Source organism: Euleptes europaea, chromosome 8 (genome assembly GCF_029931775.1).
Source record: "Euleptes europaea isolate rEulEur1 chromosome 8, rEulEur1.hap1, whole genome shotgun sequence".
Lineage (NCBI taxonomy): Eukaryota > Metazoa > Chordata > Lepidosauria > Squamata > Sphaerodactylidae > Euleptes > Euleptes europaea.
This window is the reverse complement of record NC_079319.1, coordinates 52069575-52091223: the sequence shown is the minus strand read 5'-3', so window position 1 is coordinate 52091223 and position 21649 is coordinate 52069575. Positions and strand designations below refer to the sequence as shown.

Here is a 21649-nt window from a genome sequence, read left to right as displayed (position 1 = left end):
CGCAGGGTCCAGCTCGCTTCGCTGGGTTCCAACCTCCGCGGCGATGGCAAAAGTGCTGGGAGCGACAGGCACGCAATTTAAAATAGCGCTTTGAGCCGAGGCAGCTTGCGCGGCAATCTTTTTTCCCCGTGCCTGGAGTCGAGTCAGCTAGTTTCCTTTTAAGGGAAGTTGCCCCCGCCTTTTTTGCTCTTTCCCTTAGAGCCGCCAGAGTGGTTGCTAGGGGGCTTGTTGAGACTCTGGGATGAACTAATGAGGAGACCGGGGTCTAAGTCTCTCGGGACCAGAATGCTGTCCGGGCCATCCGCCATTTTGTTTAGGTGGGATATTTTTCCCTCAGTAAATTTCCCTCAGGAATTAAGAGGAGAAAGACAAGGCAGGGACAGCACAATAGAAGATAGTTAGTGTTATAGTGTAGTACAGTATAGAATAGAATTACAAATAGAAGAAAATGAAAGATGGAACTTTCCCTATAGTGTCAGCAGAGAGCTGTAATGAAGCTGCTTCTCCCAAGCGAGGCAGGAAAGAACTGGAAGAGGAGGGGCATTCCCTCCAATGGACAGGAAGTTCTTTTGACCTGCCTCCCAGAGTAGCAGAGGACGGAAACATCCAACATAAGATGACCTCCTTCCCCAGAGAGAGAACAAGCTCGATAGAGAAATTAGGAAGTGTCTGCTGTACATGTAGGTTTATGTTCCATGTGAAGAGAGAAGAAGAGAAGGAAAGAAGAAGAGTTGGTTTTTATATGCCACCTTACTCTACCACTTAAGGAAGAATAAAACCAGCTTACCTTTCCCTCCCCTCAACAGACACCCTGTGAGGTAGGTGGGGCTGAGAGAGCTCTAAGAGACTAGCCCAAGGTCACCCAGCTGGCTTCATGTGTAGGAGTGGGGAAACCAACCTGGTTCTCCAGACGAGTCCACCACTCCAAACCACCTCTCTAACCACTACACCACACTGGCTCTCATAAGGATCAAAATCATGCTGGCCCCAAACATTATGTTTATATGTACTCTGACCTTTCCCATTCCATGCCACACCTACAATGTTTTCCCAAACCACAGTCTGCTCTCGCCAACATGATCATATATTCCCCAGCGTGTGATGAAGGCACAGCCATCATATTCTGAGTGGTGGGATTCTTAAAGGAAGCAGGACGACCACTGAGGGTAAACAGGTAGCTTCATAATCGCAATCCTGGTTTGGGTGAGGTTCTCCACCGTAATACAGTTGGTGTTCCTCTTAACCAAGCCTGAGGAAATTAGATCATTTGCAGTTCTGATTACACATCTTCATTGTTGCCACTTCTCCTCCTGGCTTTTATTCAGATTTCATAGCCATTGGCAATTTATTTCCAAAGGAAGAGTGTGGTTCTTCTTCTTCCTCCATTTGTCCCTGTTCATGAGCCACTCCTTTCAGTGTAAAGAAGCAAGACTTCAGCAAATGCACCAAGAAAAAGACTGTGAAGAGAACAGAGGTTTTATTTTTAAAAGATCCCAGATTACTTTGGACCCCAGACAAAACATTTTTAAAGAATGCAACAATTCCCAGGATTGAACAGACGTGCAAGGTGTTAATAGGCAGTTAACTGAAAAATAGTCTGGTGTCAAACTGGAAGCTACCTGGCATCTTTCTCCATATTTTCCAATTCCAACACGACTGAGCAAAGTTCAGGAGGACCTTTGCTAAGCAAAATCTTGAAGTAGTAGTAGGCAAATGTTTTGGGGGACTGGGTGGATCACTTATTTCCTATCACCAATTTATATAACAGTCTGTCAGACTGGCACGGCACACAAGGGCCAGTGAAGAATGTACTGCAAGGGCCCTTTCCCTGACTCCTGGCTTCTTCGTCCACAATTATAGCCATGACGTTTCCTACTCTGTTCTAATTTCACAAGTGACACGAAGGAGCCCCGGCACGGGATTCCAAAGGTAGCCGAGTTCAGTGGCATTGGCGGTGATTTCGAAAGGGCATCAACTCATACCTCATTCATCCTGGGCCAGGGCAGATCACATCTTCAGGGTTTTTCTAACTTTGCACTTAAGGAAAATCAGGGAGACGCTGGGTCGCCTCCCTTTCCTTTACAACAATTAACTGTTCCGACCTCGCATTTAACGACAAGGCTTAGTTTATGAAATAGCAAAGCGCCTTACAGAGTGTTATGAATAAAACAAACATTTGTAGACTTTATTGGTGAAAAGCCATTTTTACATGGAAAACATGTAAAACTGACAAAGCTGTCTGGGATTTTAATAGAATTACGCTCACTTAGATTCTTAACTTCATTGAGCTGTTTTGTAAACCATGCAAGTTTCATTGTTCCTGAAAAGAGCAGCTTCTTATGTAACACTATTAACAATATCCTGTTTTATAATTATTCTGTTATGCATAGAAATAGCACACAAATACAGACACCATTTATGGAGGGAAGCTGAGGGGAGGAGAATTCCATTCGAAACCTCCTACGCACACTTACTTGAGAGTAATTCCTATCAAACTCAGTGAGACTAACTTTTGCATTGCACTAGGCTTCCAGTAAAAGTTTTAAATTAACAATTAACTTACTTGGAATATTTGTTTTTTGTTTTTTTTAAACCCTCTCGTTCTTTTCTGAGGCAAGAGACACACAAACACACTCTTTCATTTCAGTTAACTTCAGTCACATTTCAGCTCCCATTGTTACATCTACCTGCATTAATTTTCCTCTCATTTCCTGGCCGTTCTGCTATCTGGGAAAGGGAGCAACAGAGATCTGTTTGATACTTCGTTTGTTGTGTCCAGCCCACACATTGCACCGTGTTTGCACTTCCGCTGCATGGCTGTCTTTGTTCTGCCCTGCTGAACTGCAGCAGCTAAACAACTCATTCTCTTTGTGTTCACAACCGGATGGCCTTTGCAGGCACTCAAAACGCAACATATTTAACCTGTGATATATGCTGCTGTGTAGAATGCAATGATGTAATTGTCACATTGTCCCATTTAATATATTTTTGTAGATAATTGACAAATGTCAATACACATATACCCCACTATATGCCTTACCTATTTTACAAACCTTTTATAATTATTTGTGTAGGTTTTTATACCCCACTTTTCTCTACCTTAAGGAGTCTCAAAGTGGCTTACAATCACTTTCCCTTCCTCTCCCCACAACAGACACCTTGTGAGGTAGGTGAGGCTGAGAGAGCTCTAAGAGAACTGTGATTAGCCCAAGGTCACCCAAGCAGACTGCCAGGAATGGGGAATCAAACCTGGTTCTCCAGTTTAGAGTCTGCCACTTTTAACCACTACCGGCTTCAGCCATTATTTACTTCATGGGACCAGTTCAATGATCTTTAGGTGATTTTGGATTCTCTCTTCAAAATTGTGGCCTTGTTTTCTAGGGGCCCCGTGACAAAGTAGATGCATGACCCCAAAGTCCAAACATTTCCCAACCAATTTCACAGCTGCCTGCTGCTGGTGGCATATTGAATCATTAAGTTAATGCAATGTAGTGGTTAGAATTTGGGTCAGGGACACCCAGGGTTCAGATTCCTCCTTCAGCTTCAAAGCCTACCGAGCAATACTGGATCTTGTTTGAACCGACCTCTTTTGGTAACACTCCAACACCCCTTCCATCGTAGACATAAATCACCCTGATGGATATACTCCTTGTGCATCTGACGATGTGAGCTCTGATTCACAAATGCTTATGCTGGAATGAATCCTGTTAGGGCCACTAGATGCCTGTTTTATTCTGGGTAACATTGGGGCGGTCAGTGTCTCTCAGCCTCTTTCTAGGATACCAGAACATAGTGAAGACAGAATGGAGCCATGAACACTACCCTGAGCTCTTTGGAGAAAGACTATGATAAATATGAAATAGATTAAAATTATACTAAATAAATAATCACAGTTTATGCCCAAAACTAAAGTTCATAGCACAAATAAACTTTGCTCTGGACGTCAGCATTGGGAGAGCAATTTGCCAGATGTCTACAAGACATGTGAATTGCCCTTAAAATTAACACACACAAAGAGCCATCATGTCAGTAGGCAAAGTGCTCGGCTGTGATTTTTACAAAGTGCAAACCTAAAACTTCCATCCTACAATTAAAACCCATGTCTATGGAACTGATACATCGGTGACTAATATTTGGAAACTGCTTTGATATTCTCAGTAGTGGAGCGCACTTCAAAAATTCACAAAAATTCTTTCCTCCTCTTCTTTTTTTTTTTAAAAAAGAGCATTATTTTCGGTATGCTGAAATTTCAGGGGGGTTGTTACTGTAATTAGATCTGGGCAGAGTTTTGGCTTTTTGGAATCCAGTATGCAAAAATAATGCCCCCCTTAAAAAAAAAAACCCTGACCCAAAATTAAAATGGTTTTTGGTGCATTCCTGCCCCCACCCCCAGGCAGCAGGAATGGGTAGAGAGGAAGTGCACCCCAGCTCTCAGCTGTGTGGTAGCACAAGTGCCCTTTAAATTTTAAAAGCCTGTTGTTTTCTAAGGGAAGATCTACCCTCATTGAAAATAACAGCCCTTAGTCATTGAACAGCAGAGATCTGGCCTTAGATGCTAGATCTACTGCCCATAGGAAATACCAGGTCCATTACTCCTGTGTGTTGTAGACCTAGCCTCTCTACTGCCCATAAGAAATAATGGCTCCATTATTTCCTACAGGTGGTAGATCTAGCTTTTGGGGCCAGGCCCTTCTTCAGTAACCCCACCCCAGCTGTTTGGCAATGCATGGTCCCTTTAAATTTTAAAGGATTATTGTTTTTAAGAAGAACAGGCCTGGTGCCTTCAGTTTGGAGGCCAGCTCTTTCCACAGAAGATAATGGCCCTTTAAAGTTTAAAAGGGCCACATGCCACAGAACTGACAGCCTGGCATGGCTAATCTCTCTCCCTTCTTCCCTCCTTTCTTGCTGCTGCCTCTCTGAAATATGAAACACTCCTGAAATTCTGGAAGATAAAGTATCATTAATCCTAGAATTTCAGGAGTATTTGGGGTCACTTGGAATCTCAGAGCTGACCTGAAATAGCTAATTTAAGCAAAGGCATCTCCAAATGCACATACCTAATTCTCAGTAAAAACAAAACAAACAATTAATTTCATGTTAAACACAAATTCAAAACTTTCTTTTTTTACCAATCACTATTGGTGGTTAGATAGACCTTTTAATATCCAAAAGAACAAAGGAGCATAATGTGGAAATAAAAAAAAAATCCTTGTGATACATACCAACAGGCTGTTGAAACGTTCACTACCATCTCAAAGATGATTGGGGACAGACCAGCTGTGATAACCTAGAAAAGGTAGCAAAAACAATGACGTCTTGTTACATCAACTTCCTGTTACGTTCATCCTAAATAAACTAAACATCTGTTTGTGCATATGTGTGGGGGAGGCTACAGGGAGATTAACACCTGAAAATTAGGGCTATTCAATTTAACAGGAAGATTAATTAATGCTTAATTACAGAGTACAATGCCTTCTCCTACCAATTAATAGGTGGAGCCGGAGATGAAGCAAAAGCTTGTTATTCTTGCAGGCCACCATTTGAGCCCACACCCTTTGCCAACTTTCCTTTCACTTTCTCTCCAAAACGTGTAGAAATTTAGGAAGAAATTGTTATGGCTTTAATTTTTTTGTTTTAACATTCTCTTTATAACTATGGCAAAGCTGAAATGTAGCTGTTAAGGAAAGTAAAAAAGTTAAAATTCTATACATAATAATCAGCAAAGCTAATCCTAAGAACCCCATTCATAGAAAAAAAGATAGTGCTCAACTGAAATAATTTAGTACATTTTTTTCTACCTGGCTGCTCCACGATACCGATTATTTATTTTTGAAGCCATTCTGCTGCTGCCATTGCTGTGAATAAATATGGACTACCAAATACTTTCTATCCCCAACTTTCATTACTATAGCCAATAGTGAACTGTCTGGATTATATTCTGGACAACAAAAGCCACACATTGGGGCCACTCACAGGCAATGCAGGGGAGTCTATATACTTAGGGAGCTTGTCAGGTATGCAGAAAAATGTTACTTGGTAAATTAACCGATGGGGGGAAAACCTCAAAAACAGTCTGATAAGGAAAGAAAATGATCTAGTAGGGACAGAATGCTGAGACCAGTTTAGCATTACTGAACGGAAAAGCAGAACAGAAAGACAGTTTATAGTTTTATAGGCTTTTTGAGAATACAGTTTATAGGCTTTTTGAGAATAGAAATATACACTGCAATTTTTTTTGGCCATCAAGTCACAGCTGATTTATGGCAACCCTGTAGGGTTTTCAAGGCAAGAGACATTCAGAGGTGCTCTGCCATTGCCTGCCTCCCCGTCACAACCCTGATATTCTTTGGAGGTCCCCCATCCAAATACTAGCCGGGGTCAAAAATCTTTCAGTCATCCAAAGTAACCAGGAAACTGTGGAGTTTCACATCTTCCTTTCAGTAACAAATATCAAAACCCCCAGCAATGCAACTATAAGGCAAATTCATTGAATAATTGCCACACCCTGCTAGTTACATAAGACAAACTTATATAAAAAGTCTGCAATCCCAAACAAACAAAACATAGCCAAAATCAAAGGCAAATTGAGGGAAAGCAATGTGAGAAGAAGAAAAATAGTATGTGCCAATTTGCTGTTTTTTTTTTTTTTTTTTTTTTAAAGCACAAATGAAGGGGAAACATTAGAGCGTTCAACTGTGCAATTTGCTTAGGGACAAAACCACAAGCACAGTACTCTAACTTGGACCGTAATCTTTCCACTTTCTAAATTTAAATATGAATGATTGCATTGTTTTTAATACAAACAAGGCTTTATCTGGATTAATACGATAAGTGTATTTTTATCCTGTGGAATCCTTGACAGAAATGAATGAAGTAAGATCTCAATCTCCCGCTCACACACACACACAGAATCAGGCGGCATTGTGATGCGGGACCTGGACTAGGGGTAATTCTTGCTGAACATCCTCCAGAGAGTCTGTGGTACAAGTCACAGTGCTATCCTGGAAATATGTTTCTGGAGAAAGCCCTACTGAAGAGACCTGAGTAGTTTTCTGATAGACCGCTTATAATTGCTCTCTCAATCAGTCACTCTTCTCTCTGATGGTTATGAAGGGAAACAGAATTAAGAACTCTAAAGAACCACCTGCTCCCATCTGAACTTGCTTAGTCATAGGGTGGCCAAGTGCCAGGTGGTGGCAGGCAAACCCCTGCCAATCCACCTGGCTGCCCACTGACCCGCTGAGGGTCAGCTGTGAGTTTGAGTGGTAAACGGCCCCTTGCGATGCGGCACTTCCGGGTATGCATGCACAATCTTTGCCTCAACTCTGTCCCGAAAAACCTCCCGCCAGAGGAGAGGGGGGAATCTGGCAACCCTACTTAGGCGGCCTGCTTTATGTGCCTTCTGAAGAAAGAGGGTGGCAACCAGAGATGGGGCCTTTTCAGTTGTGACACCTCATATGTAGAATGCTTTTCCTTCATATGTATTTGCCTGGGTGCCTACACTACTGAGTTTTAGAAGCCAGGTGAAGATCTTTCTCAAATATTTCAGAAAAGATATGTTTTGTTGTTCCTTCACCTGTATCCCTACCTTGTTGTATTCATTCAAGACAAATTGCTACCATTTTTTACTGTTTTTAATGTTATGCTGTTCTTATGAATTGTTTTATTCAGATTTCATTGTACTTTGCCTCTTTGTGTTCTGACTGTCCAAAATATCAGAGGGCTTTTCTTTTGGCTAGGCTAAATGCTTTTCCCTGTGCTGTATTGATGAGTAGATTCCGTAGAGTACCCTACTTAGAGAATCTTAGTACATTTACACATTCAGACTTAACAAGAATACAGCAATAAAGACAGCAGCACTATAAGTCAGACAAAGGCTTGAACACAGAGTTTGAGGGGGGAAATCCTAGAATAGCTTTCACAGATTCGGCCTTACAAAAATAATTCCTGAGAGCTAGCCATGTTAGTCTATTGCAGCAATAACGTAGAAGTCCAGAGGCACCTTAAAGTCTAACACAATTTGTCCCAGTTTTCATGAAGTTTTCGTAAACCAGAGCTCACTTCATCAGATGCACTACATGCCAGTAGAGAGACCTCAGTCACCCAGACCTTGGTTTCAGCATTTATTTAATGTAATTGCCATTTCCCTCTTATATGTTACTAGTCTCATATATAGTCTCCTCCAGCAATTTAAACACTCTATTTGTGGATTTTTCTCTTCTTAACTTAGTTAACCTCCACTGTGTTATCAGCCCTCATGGCAATTAAATTTCAGCGCTCATGGAGGCTGAGGAGAGCCTATTCAGCCCTTCTCAGTTCTTGAGAACTTACACAGGGCAAGCCCCAAGTGTGATGATGCAGCAGCTAGGAAGAGACATTTTCCCAGAAGAACCTGGGGACTTTTGGAAATCATAACCACCAGATTCTCTTATGATTTGCAATTAATTATCAACCATTTATGGTGTGTTTAAAGGTACCAAAACTTCTCCACCACAATCCTAAAAGTATTTCCCACAAGGCTTCAGCATTGACTGTGTGGTAGGTGGCATGCAGAATGCAGAGGTAACATTCCAAAGGTTTGCAATGTACATTACATGGATGTGTACAGAGATGGGAGAAGAGGCTAGACAAACACACACACACACACATATACAGAGGCTGCTTCTTATGCTGCAAAAATCCCAAGGGCAGAGATGCTTGACAGTGTAAAAACCCATTAGGTGTACAAAGTGTTCATCCTCAGGGAATTTTAAATTGGTTAGAAGAAAAACTAGTTGCAAGGAACTCCTTTTAGCAGAGCTAGAATATACTGAGAGCAAGCTCTGGGGATGGAAATGTTGGACAGTAAAGGATATTTTGAATTAAAGATACTTTCAAAGGATTTGAAATCATTTCCTTTTTATTTACAGCAGTGTGTGTGTGTGTGTGTGTGTGTGTGTGTGTGTGTGAGAGAGAGAGAGAGAGAGAGAGAGAGAGAGAGAGAGAGAGAGAGAGAGAGAGAGAGAGAGAGAGAGAGAGAGAGAGAGAGAGCGCGCCATGGAAATTGGTGCTAATTTTCCATTTCCAGTTTCATTTCCAATTCAGTACTCCTTTGGGAGAACATAATTCAAAGGCAAACAATTCCCAGGCCAAATAACAAACGACTTTCCTGCTTCTGATCTACAAGCCCCAAGAATAATACAGCCAAAGCCTTGATTCTGCCACTTTGGGAGTGTTTCTGCTGCTTCTCAGGTGATGTAATGGAAAAGAACTGATGAGTTATTTTTTATTATAGCAGAATGGAATGAAAAGAATAACTGCAACATTTAATTTTCCATGAGAAGATAAAATGTTACAAAGCTTTTCAGGAAACATTCATGAAATCAAATGCATAGCAATAAATTTTAAGAGCATTTGATTAAAATATGCTGGAAAAGTACAATTGCAATCTTAAGGTACAGCCCTCTGTTATTGCATCAAAGTTCCTGTGTTTGCAAGAATACTTCAAGACACATGCGGGGGAGGGGGGAACTGGCTAGTGGGAGAAATCTGGAGCAGGTAAACAGCAGGAGGGGACTTTTTAAATCCCCCCACTGTGCCTTTTCCTAGGCAGAAGGGATTTGGCCATGTTCCCAGTAATGGCAGGCAAACTACCGCTATTATCTTCCTCTGCCCGCTGCTGAAAAACTTCCGGCGGGAGAAAAAATGTCGACGCTCTATAATTTTGCTCTGCCAACACAGAGCGGCAGTGCCGCCTTAAAAGCGGCCGCACGTGGCTGGCCTCCACTGTTGGCTTGCTAGTCGCTAGAGGAGGTAGGTTGGTACGTTGCTCCTCCTAACCCGAGTCCGCCTCCCTCCCCGAGTCCCCGGGGTAGTTTTCCCGACCTGGACTGGAGTCTGCTTTGTTTCCAAGTGCATCTCTTCCCCCGCCCCCGTTTTCTTTCCTTCCAGCCTGGGCTGGAAAGAAGCCGCAACTTTCCTTTGTTGGAGTGGGAGGGTAGTTCTCCCGACCTGGAGCCAGCTGTGTTTCCAAGTGCATCTCTCTCTCTCCCCCCCCCCCCGTTTTCTTTCCTCCCAGCCTGGGCTGGAAATGAAGCAGCAGCTGCCCTTAGCTGGTGTGGGGGGGGGGAGAGTTCTCCCGGAGCCGGCTGCTCTTCCAAGGTGCCCATCTTTCCCCCTCATAAGAACATAAGAAAAGATGTGCTGGATCAGACCAAGGTCCATCACGTGCAGCAGCATTATCCTGCCTGTGTTCCAAAGCACCCAAGATAATAGGCATGCTCCTCTGATCCTGGAGAGAATAGGGATGCATCATGACTAGTATCCATTTTGGCTAGTAGTCATGAATACCCCTCTCCTCCATGAACATGTCCACTCCCCTCTTAAAACCTTCCAAGTTGGCAGCCACCGCCACATCCTGGGGAAGGGAGTTCTACAATTTAACTATGTGTTGTATAAAGAAATACTTCCTTTTATCTGTTTTGAGTCTCTCACCCTCCAGCCTGGGGGTGGGGAAGGAGAGTTCTCCCTTTTCTTTCCACCCAGCCTGGGCTGGGCAAGAGGCAGGAGCTTCTCTTTACTCACCCGCAGGAGAGGCAGGCACTGGCCTTGGCTGGCTTGGGAAAAGGGATATATTAAAATGAATGGGAGGATTGCCTATTTGAAACAGTGGGAGAGGCTGCATAGCCCACTGAAGATAATGGGAGCCAGGATTGCCCATTGACTTGCATGCGCTCCTTTGAAATAGGTTACAGCACAAAAAATTGCAAAGACAATGTGACATGGATATTCCATTAAGGTCTCTGGGCCTAGCTACATTACTCTGGGACTGGAATAACAGACCCCAGGACTAGTAGAAGTGTTCTGCGACTGGAATGGCTAGCCCTGGAGTGGAATGACAGCCCCTGAGATTAGGAGAAGGATTCTGCAACAGCAGTGACAGCCCCAGGGGTGGAATGACAGCCCCTGGGACTAGCAGAAGTGTTCTGGGACTGGAATGACAGCCCCCAGAGTGGAATGAACCCAGTCATTCCAGTCCCAGAACACTTCTGCTAGTCCCAGGGGCTGTCATTGCACTATGGGGGCTGTCATTCCAGTCCCAGAGTAATGTAGCTAGGCTCAGAGACCTTACAGGAAAATCCATTCCACATTTTTTTGCTACTCTTTCTCCATGAAGCTAAGGGTGGCTCACTTAGTTAGCCTCAGTGTTATCCTTACAACAATCCTCAGAGATCGCAAGAGACACTGTGTGTGTAGCCAAGGTCATCATTTGCAGTTTTGTGGTAAGAGTGGGATAAATGTATTCTAGCCGGACAAGGGAGCTAAGCTTTATAAGTTCAGCAATAGACAAGGAAGCTGCTGTGAACATGTGTTTTGCCGTCAAGTCACATCTGACTTATGTGACCTCTTGTGGGGTTTTCAAGGCAAGAGACATTCAGAGGTGGTTTGCCACTGCCAGCCTCCGCATCACCACCCTGATATTTCTTTGAGGTCTCCCATCCAAATACTTGCCAGGGTCAAGGCTGAGAGTGTGTTACTGGGCCAAGGTCACCCAGCAAGTTTCCATGGTAGAGCAGGGATTTGAACCTCGGTTTCCCAGATCCTAGTCCGACACCTTAACCACTACATCATGCTGGAGAACAACCAGGGAATTGTTAATTGTTTAAGCTAATTAAAGCACTGGAAGGAGGCCAAGGCTGCCTAGGAAGCCTACAAGTAATGAAAGGAGGGGGAAAGTGGAGGTGTGGTGGTGGAAAGAAATGTAAGACAGGGAATTTAAATGAGGAAAAGAAGTTACCTCACAGGAAGTGGTCCTGAAAGTGACATCACAAAAAGAGGCATGTCATGGTTGTCCTCAAAGTGACATCACAACATGACATCACATCCTTGATAAGCACCGCCCCAAAAATCTCCAGGTATTTCCCAAGTGGGACCTGGCAACCCTATGCTACTAGGTTCCAGACTAAACTACTATAATGCACTGTACATGGGGCTGCCTGCCTTTGAAAACAGCCCAGAAGCTGCAACTGCTCCAAAATGTGGCCGACAGTAGGGATGAACTGCTAGGAACATATTACTCCCATTTTCCTTAACCTATAGCAGCTGCTAGTTAGATTCTAAGTCCATTTTAAAGTGCTAGTTAAGTTCTAAATCAGGGCTCCCCAATGTGGTTCCCGTGGGCACCATAGCACCTGCCAACATCTTTTCTGGCAGCTGTCAAGTATTCATTTATTGTGACTGAAGGCAAGCGGTGGCAGCCATTTTGTGGCTAGCTCCACCTCCTGCAGCAGCCATTTTGTGGCTGCACCCACCACATTTTGTCAGAATTCCAATAGTGGCCGCAGGTTCAAAAAGGTGGAGGACCCTTGTTCTAAACAGTCTGGACTACAGGATCTCAAGAATCATCTTCTTTCACATAGACCACCAGAGGTCTTTCTCCATGCGTTCCCAATGTCCAAGATATGGTGGAGGGCAGATCATAACGATTAGGTTTTAACAATACAGTTTGAGAGTTTGGGTTTCACTGGATTATTATGTTTTTAAGTTGTTGTAACCCTCTCTAAGGATTCTTTTTTTTAACAGGGAAGGGTGAGATATAAACACTTTAAAATAAATAGATATCCCCAATTATAATCCAGCAATGTCTATCCTTAAGGGCAAGGTACTTCTTCCAGCATTTTTATTTTTGTTCCTTTGCTTTCTCACCCAATTATTTACTTCTTATTCTCTTTTGGGGCTGGCTATGGCGTTCATTAATCAACAGTCAGTTATCATTCTTATTGGAAGAGAAGATTAAGTACTTTGGCAAAACTACTGCCAGTTATTTTTTAAATTTGTGTATTGAATTAGAGACAAGTCTGAAGGCCAGATCTGAAATCACACACACGTTTTAAAGTTGACGCACATGTCTGAAAGTTGAAATCTGCCCTTCTTCTAGTAGAGTTTTGGGGTGCTGAGATTATATTTCACTATGCATGTGTGCACAGCTATTGGTGGGTGTGGTTAATACAAATAACACATGCAACACAAACCCTGTGGTCATGGATATCACATAGTAAATGACTCGTCTAAAAGTTAGAATTGTTCCATTGAAATCACAGTCTTTCAAGGATGCGTATGCAACAAATTATTTCTGAAACATATGGAAAACATGCCTGAAGAAGGAATTTAATCCCAAATTTAAACTAATAAAATGCTAAATAAATAATCTTGAATAAATGCCAATTTTATTTGTCCATTAAACAGGAGCTCTGAGTAGCTTACAAATGGGTTCCTGGTGGTGTTCCATCGTAGAAGATCAGACCTGCTTAGTTTCAGCAGTAGCTATATTTTGGGTTTTCAGACCAACCTCTTCTGCCCAAAGGCAGAAAAGGACTCACTTGTTTTAATCACACCCTGCCTTTTCATTGCTCCTTCATAACATGTGGAATAGTCCTCATTACTCAAACACCCTTCCCACACAACCACAAATGAGCAGCACTTATATATTCATTATGTTTCCACCTGTTGAGCATCATGAGATAGAACTGGGTTAAGGATCCGTCTGAACTGGGTTAAGGATCTGCCAGCATGGTGTAGTGGTTAAGAGAAGTGGACTCTAATCTGGAGAACTGGGTTTGATTAACCACATTAAACCTGCTGGGTGATCTTGGGCTAGTCACAGTTCTCTCAGAACTCTCTCAGCCTCACCTACTTCACAAGGTGCCTGTTGTTGGAAGAGGAGGGGAAGGTGATTGTAAGCCGGTTTGAGACTGCTTAAAGGTAGAGAAAATCAGCGCATAAAAACCAACTCTTTTTCTTCTTACAGGCTCATCTGTTCCCAATTCAAAAAGTAATGCTCTCCAAAATGAAAAAGGGAAGCATGGAAGAGGCTTCTTTGAGTTTGTCAAAAGCCAAACTTTTAGTCTACGCTGCCATTGGACTTTCATTTACTTTTGCTGCAACAGACTAATAGTGCAATCTTATGGAGAGTTCCACCCCATCTAAGTCTACTGAAATTAGTGGTCATATAACGGGTCACTCTGCTCAGGGCTGGATTGTACTGTAATACTGCTACCCCTCTGGAATTACTGTCAGTTGAAAAGCTAAAAAACTAATGTAATAATCTGCCAAACCTTCTTTGGAACTTATTTCTACTCATGAACCAATCTTCACTAGAGACCATTTTATAACATTTTTTCTTACCTTCCACATTGTATGATTTCTGCAATGTACACATGCAAGCACACAGAGTTTTTAATTAATTAGGCAAAACATCTGGGTTGAAAAGTCACACTAGATGATGCAATTTTTTGGCAGAATTCATTGAAAAGCAGCTTAACAACCTTGTCTGTAGGAGGTACAAGCTTTCTAGAATCAAAGCTCTGTTTATCAGATGGGACGAAGGGAGCTTTGACTCTCAAAAGCTTATACCCCAAAAATCTTGTTGGTCTCTAAGGTGTTACTGGACTCAATATTGGTAAGATAAATCCCATTAGTTCTTGTTAAGGAAATCGGATCTAGGGAAGCACTAAAGTGTTCTGGTTGTCCGTAGGTTGGTGTAAACAATAGGCTTCACTGGAGAACATTTACCTTGCCACAGGCAGATAAAAGTTTTGGGTACAAAAATTAACTCCACAAATATGAGAAACATTAATGATTAATAATAGTAGGTGCTTGAAACAGTCTCTGGTGTTGTGAAACACACTGACTTCTGCGCCGCACAGATTTTTTTTGGTAGACGTTTTACTACTCTGGTACATTAGAATCTAGTACACATCTCTCATGAAATATATTTTGTACTCTATAGCGAAGAAGCGGGGGCTGAGGAGGACATGCACATTTAGCGGGGCACAAGCTTGGAGATTAAAAAAAGCAATCCAAGTCTGTTCCTTAAATGCAAAGATCAGCTTGGTAAGCATTACATTACCAAGTAGTACATGGACAGTGCAGACAGCAAAGTGTGCAAAACTCACAGAGCATGGCTGTTCTGGGACAAAGAATAATGTCTTAGGAAATAAATAAAGAAACGAAAGAATTTCAATGGACTCTAATGATTATCATACAATATTACTGGATTCCTAGTCTTATTTAAGCCACTGCCTACAGTCACTAAGGAGCCCCGTGGCATAGAGTGGTAAACTGCAGTACTGCAGTCCAAGCTCTGCTCACATCCTGAGTTTGATCCCGATGGAAGTTGGTTTCAGGTAGCCAGCTCAAGGTTGACTCATCCTTTCATCCTTCCGAGGTCGGTAAAATGAATAACCAGCTTGCTGGGGGTAAAGTGTAGATGACTGGGGAAGGCAATGGCAAACCACCCCGTAAACAAAGTCTGCCTAGTAAAGTCAGGATGTGACGTCACCCCATGGGTCAGTAATGACCTGGTGTTTGCACAGGGGACTACATTTACCTTTTACCACTGTCACTAATTTCATTCAGGATAGGATCTGGAGCCTACTCTTGGAACAGTGGCTTTACCAGAAATGAAAGTGCAACCACAGTGTCCAGTGTCAGTCAAGTTCCATCATCTTACATGGAATGAACGCCTGTGCTTTTATTGCCGGGATATACCTCTAGCTTCCTCCCCTCTGTAATGTCTGCAGATACATTTGCTAGATAGTCCGCATTAAAGATTAATAATCTGGAATGACTACTACAGCCTGGTTCTGAACTTCCACATGCAAATTAGAATCACTACTATATGCCATGGAGGAGAGGACACTATCCTTTTACTGCTTTTACCTTCTAATTATAGCCACCCTTGATTGTATCTCTAAAGTGTGGTTGAGGAAAATGGTTCAGATTAGATGATCCTGACAACGAGCTTAGATTTAAACAATATACAGATACTCCTAACCTCACTGAAAGATTGTTCTCATCATCTTACCTTTGCTAAACAGTTCCAAGCTGCATATTGTCCGGATGATGTGCTGTTTTTAAGCTTTATTGTCTGTAAAGTCAGAAGGAATCCCAGAAGACCACTGTGGAGAATGGTAGAGAATCCCATTCAGTTCACATTTTCAGCTCACATACCTCAGAAATAATTACATGCTTTAAGTGATGAGCAGTTAATGAACGCTACTATTTACTTTGTAGGACAAAAGACTGCATGCTGCTGTGGCACATTGGGTTTGGATGTAGGATGTCCAAATTCAAATCCCTACACAGCCATAAACTTACTAGAGGGTCTTGGACAAGTGACTATTTTTACATCCTCAGAGATGTTATGAGGAGAATATAAAATTGCCCAGTGTCTTTGGACAAAGGACAGACTACAAAAGTATTATACTTTGTCAGTTTTGCTGGAAAGGGTTACATCTGCTTCATGAAAACATTTCTTCAAACAGCAAGCAGTTGAACAATTCTTCATAAATATAAAGACAATGAAACGGAATCAACTTAAATATCTTGGAAGAACCCCACTTCTAGAACACCCATTTGGAAACGGACTATATGTTTTAACGAAGAGAGGTTGACCATAGCAGTTGTTGTTTGGGTACTCTGTAGGACAGCGGTCTAGCAATTACAATCCTTCTTAGCTTGAGTGGGTTTCAAAATAAAGACCAAAGGTTAAAAATGGAAACATTTCAAGAAAGACAGCTCCAGCACAACTCCACATGCTTAATGTCTGCTGATGTAATGATCAGATCAGGGAGAAAACAATACTTAACCCACACCCACAGAGAGACCTACATTCATATAATGAATCAGATATGGATCTATGTGCAGTGAGGTCACCAAACTGATTTTTGACCTTTTCATCTTTCAGGGATAGCCTAGCTGATCTCAAATACAGTTGGTCCACAATGATTCGGTTGATTTGGCAGTGCAGCAGCTTCCAGTGCAATCCTAGGCAGAGTTATACCCTTCTAAGTCAATTGAGTTCAAAGGGCTTAAAAGGGTGTAACTCTGGTTGGGATGGCACTATTATTATTTAAAATTCTCAACTGAGTTTTTTCCGCAAACAGTAACATTATGGGCACCAAACTGTTGCTGTTCAAACCAACCAGATAGTTGTTAGACCTTCTTTCTCTTTTTACCCAAAGTGCAAAGTTCTATAAATAATGAAGTGTACAAGGAAATAAATCTACTCCTACAAACAATCCTATAACACTATGGACTAATGATTAATATTCAGTATAAACAACGTAATTTACTAGGATTAAATGACATAATTTACTAGGGGTTTGGTTAGTCTTTTGTTACTTCATTTATACACCTGCTTTTCCCCCCAATTGGGATACAATGCAGTTTATATCATCCTCCTCCATTTTATCCTCACAACAAACAAACCTGTGAGATAGATTAGTCTGAGAGAGTAACTGGCCAAACAATACAATTTAATTCTAGATCCTTGTCACAAATGCTACAATTTCACTGATCTGAGTCATAAAAAAATAAACAGGAATCTTGTGGTACCTTAAAAACTAACGACATTTTATTCCAGCATAAACTTTCACGGACTAGGTTCACTTCTTCAGATACAATGAGGACCCCCAAAAGGTGTTCAGATTTTATGTACCATTAACTGTTAAATGGGCTTTAAAAAGTTGCTGTGAACACATGAAGCAGTCCTATATGGAGTCCCTTTATTGGGCCATCTAAATGAGCACAGTCTTGAGCAAAGAAAGGTCTTTGGTTCTTGTAGATTATCCGGGCTGTGTAACCGTGGTCTTGGTATTTTCTTTCCTGACGTTTCGCCAGCAGCTGCGGCAGGCATCTTCACTCCTCTGAAGATGCTGGCCACAACTGCTGGCGAAACGTCAGGAAAGAAAATACCAAGACCACGGTTACACAGCCCAAAAGCCTTCGACAAAGAAAGGTCTGTCCCAACACCTTTAATTCCTTAAACTGGGGATGACAAGGACTGAATTTCTGGCAAGCAAAGCACATTCTCTACCATTGATCTATAGCTCATTCCACAACAGCTTTTCTTATTACGAAATACATCATCACAGTCAGATAAGGTAAGCTTACCTGGCACAGCAACTGCTGTGAAAGCTATAGAAGTACAGGAATGGAAAATCCAAGGCACTGAAGAGATCACCTGAGAAATACAGGTAGTTCAATGGAAAAACTAGTAAAAATACCCACAGTTAACAATCTATTTGGAAAATCCAATTAACAGGTTGCTGTTGGTTTTAACAAGTTCTTAGTAGTATCTGGACTCTTTAATTTGCTGGTACTTTTACAGTGACCCTTTCCCTCCCTTTTCTTGCCATCCAATTTTATAATCACTTCAAAGTGTGGCTACCGAAGTGTATGTTAGTGAATGTGTTTCTCCTTGAACAAGATGCATGTGCTGTATTTATGGCTGTAAGGAACTAATTCGTTCCCACGGAGTCAGTTAATTCTTTTAGTTCCACACTATGCAACAGTAAACGTTTAAAGGTAGTGGCTGTTTCCCACCATCAATCTGAACTGTGTTACAAAATAAAGCCCCAGAGGAGGGCAGCCACTTCAGGTTTTAGTAAGGGAAAAAAGAGATTTCAGGAGGAATAAAAAGATTTAAATGTCTCCTCTTAGACATGCTTGAGATTACGCTATGGTTATATATTTTAATAGAATTCACTGGGTTAATGTTTAATGTAATAACCAAGATAGGTGCTCCTAAACAACAACCACATGTAGTCAGGACCACGGCTCTTTTGCCCTCCCTACAAGATACCCTTGCTCAGGATGTTTTAAGGTGTCCTGGAGGTCAATGTTCTGTTTCAAGGTGGACCAGGTGGACCAGGCCCCCCAGCTATTCCTTTGGCTGCCACAATTAATATCTCTTTGGCCACCTCCACCATCAAATGAAAGATGCTTCTCTCTGTGCCATGGCTGTGGTGTGAAGAAAGTCCACTGTATCCTCATAACAACTCTGTGAGGTAGATGGAACAGCTTCCCCATTAATTGTAATGCAGGGAAACAATCTACACAAAATGTAACTGTATGTAGGGTAGCTAACTCCACTGAAATAAATAGGGAAAAAATCCATATGCACATTGGAACAAACAATGAAACTATAGATTGGAGGAGATATATGTAGCAGAATCTATTCCAAAATAACTGCACAAAGAAATAAAGCAAAATATCTTATAAAATTAAAAAAGCATTAATTTTTACCTGTTGGGTGGGATGCAAATGCCAATACCACCATACTGGAGACAAAGAAACACATTATACTTTATGATTAGCCTTCATTCCTCAAGCTAGACATCAATGATGTTTATTAAGCAATCTACCAAATGGAAGTTGCAGTAAAATATCTGAGTTTATCTCCATTTGAGCTAAAGAGCCATGAGAAGTTTATGTTCATGCAATTTTATTTGTAGCTTTATTTCAGTCATCGCAAGACAGACAGTACCCACTTAGGATACAACAGTTATCCACTTTGAGAATATCTGATGGATGATTCTTGTGCATCATCTAAGCACTCACGATAATGTGCATACTATTCCTGAACACTGCTGCAAGAAACGCACATCTTCACCTCTGGCAAAATTCCATTTGCTTCTCAGTTTAGACTTCAAAGACTGCAGCTTGATAGCTTTGGAGCATGAAATTACATCATACACTGTTCAGTGTACACTGCTTCTCTATAACTAAACATTAATGCATACAAAAAATGGCTTTAATTGGCATCATTTTATTAATACAAAAAATGTCTTTCAATAGTTTGAATGGTTAATGTGACTATGACCCACCCAATACAATCCTTTCTCTTTGGGTTCTTGGAATTACGAAGAGGACTGTACATATTTTGCATTTTAAAAAGAAATTAAATTTTCTCCAAGGAAAAATGATCTGCATTATGTAGAAATGATGCAAGTGTGGAAAATATGCATATTTTATTCTGCCTCTGTTCGTAATGGAAAGGGGCATGCCTGATGGCTTGAAAACTTGGCACTCTAGTTTCTGAAATTCAGAAAATGCTGTGCATAGAAGCTGCAAGCTCTATCTTTACAGCCGTTAGAAGGAGAAGAAGCGTTGGTTTTTATATGCCAACTTTCTCTACCACTTAAGGCAGAATCAAACCGGCTTACAATCACCTTCCCTTCCCCTCCCCACAACAGACACCCTGTGAGGTAGGTGGGTCTGAGAAAGCTCTTAGTAGAACTGTGACTAGCCCAAGGTCACCCAGCTGGCTTCACGTGTAGGAGTGGGGAAACCAACCTGGTTCACCAGATTAGCGTCCACCACTCATGTGGAGGAGTGGGGAATCAAACCCGGTTCTCCAGATTAGAGTCCACCACTCCAAACCACTGCTCTTAACCACTACACCATGTTGGCTCTCATTAGTTCAGAATAGGGGAAGAAATTTACGAATTTGCTCAGGGCCCGATCAGACAATATGAAAATTATCTGTTCCCCTATGCACAGTGGGGAGCAAGGGCGGACTTGCCCTGCTTGAATGTTCAGAGACAGGGCAAGCATGAGGGCTAGAGGGATAGCAAGGAATGAACCCCTCTCCCCTTATGCTTATAGGGAGCAGAAAGTGATTATGGTGTAATCATGGCTTCCTGGTGCTTGATTATATACCTACACATTAGAGTAAAATTGTTCCATGTTATAATATACCCCATACTTTCTTATAGCATGTACTAATCTGGCTACATTTGAGCTTCTTAATTAAAATACCGAGAGAAAAGATATACCGGTAAGCATTACCTGGATGCATAGTTTATATATTGTTGCTCAGAGTCACTAAAGAGAAACAAAATTAGTTATATATAGTGCAACCCCAAGAATGCTTTCCTGAAGGTAAGCCCTACAGAATAGACCTGAGTAAGATTCTGAGTAGACCTGCTTAGCATTGCTTTTTTAAAGGAGTAAAATCTAATAGCAGCATTTTCTAGAAAGGGCTACTGCCAAGAATTCCTTCTGGTGACAGATTTGATCAACTGCTGTTTATTTTTCATTTTCAACTGGATGCTTCCATTTTTCCTTCTTCCCAGAAGAACAAAGATGCACCTCACTCTGCAGAACTTGAAAAGTACGCTGAGGCCCACCTACCACAAGGGCTGTCCGGAACCAGCTTGGCCTAAACTTCCTGTCACTTCTGTACTGAAGTGAATAGGAATTGAACCATGACACCCCAATTTTAAACAACAGCCCACATTTTTCTTTGTATTTTAAAATGATCATCACACTTTATTTCGCTTGGTATATAGAGCAGAAAAAAGAATATAGTCTATGGCCCCCGTTTGACAGCAAGAACTCTACAGCAAGCAGAAATTTTGCACTACTCCAACACTTTATCCGTATTTTCTATTTTCTACCCATATTTTAACTTTAAAAATGAATTTGGTTACTTCTGTTTGTGTGAGTGTGAAGTGCCATCAAGTCGCAGCTGACTTATGGCGACCCCCTTCTAGCCACTGATTAGCCACAGTTGTGCTTTACTGACTAGCTACTAGGTTGGATCCCCTCACACACACAGGATCCAACCCACACCAGCCTGCCCTTTCCCACAAGTCAGACTAAACGGTATAAGGTCTGTTCATTATCAGAGACAGGCCATCGAGTACTCTATCCTCACCTAGAGACATAGAGCTAAACCACTCTGCCACACTACCAGGCAGAGCTACCCTTTGCTCTCTCTGCTCTTTTGCTGAGGCAGACCCCAAACCTTCACTGCACTCTCCCGGAGGCATATCTGAACTCTCTCCCACTATGCTTCCCTCCAACTGTTCTATCTCTCCTC

General features: G+C 41.8%; 1 protein-coding gene across 2 annotated transcripts in view; it reads right to left on the bottom strand.

Moving 5' to 3' along the window:
* Positions 1-1374: 1374 nt before the first annotated feature.
* Positions 1375-21649, bottom strand: part of TMEM241 (transmembrane protein 241) — a 46301-nt gene continuing 26026 nt past the window's right edge. The window contains exons 10-15 of one of the 2 annotated variants that reach the window (XM_056854592.1): positions 20614-20649; positions 19069-19103; positions 17935-18004; positions 15845-15938; positions 5223-5287; positions 1375-1457 (exon numbers count right to left, since the gene is read on the bottom strand). In XM_056854592.1, the coding sequence (XP_056710570.1) occupies positions 1397-1457; positions 5223-5287; positions 15845-15938; positions 17935-18004; positions 19069-19103; positions 20614-20649 (361 nt within the window). In that variant the 3' untranslated portion in view covers positions 1375-1396. The remainder of the gene's footprint in view (positions 1458-5222; positions 5288-15844; positions 15939-17934; positions 18005-19068; positions 19104-20613; positions 20650-21649) is intronic. The other variant, XM_056854593.1, reaches the window with a different exon arrangement.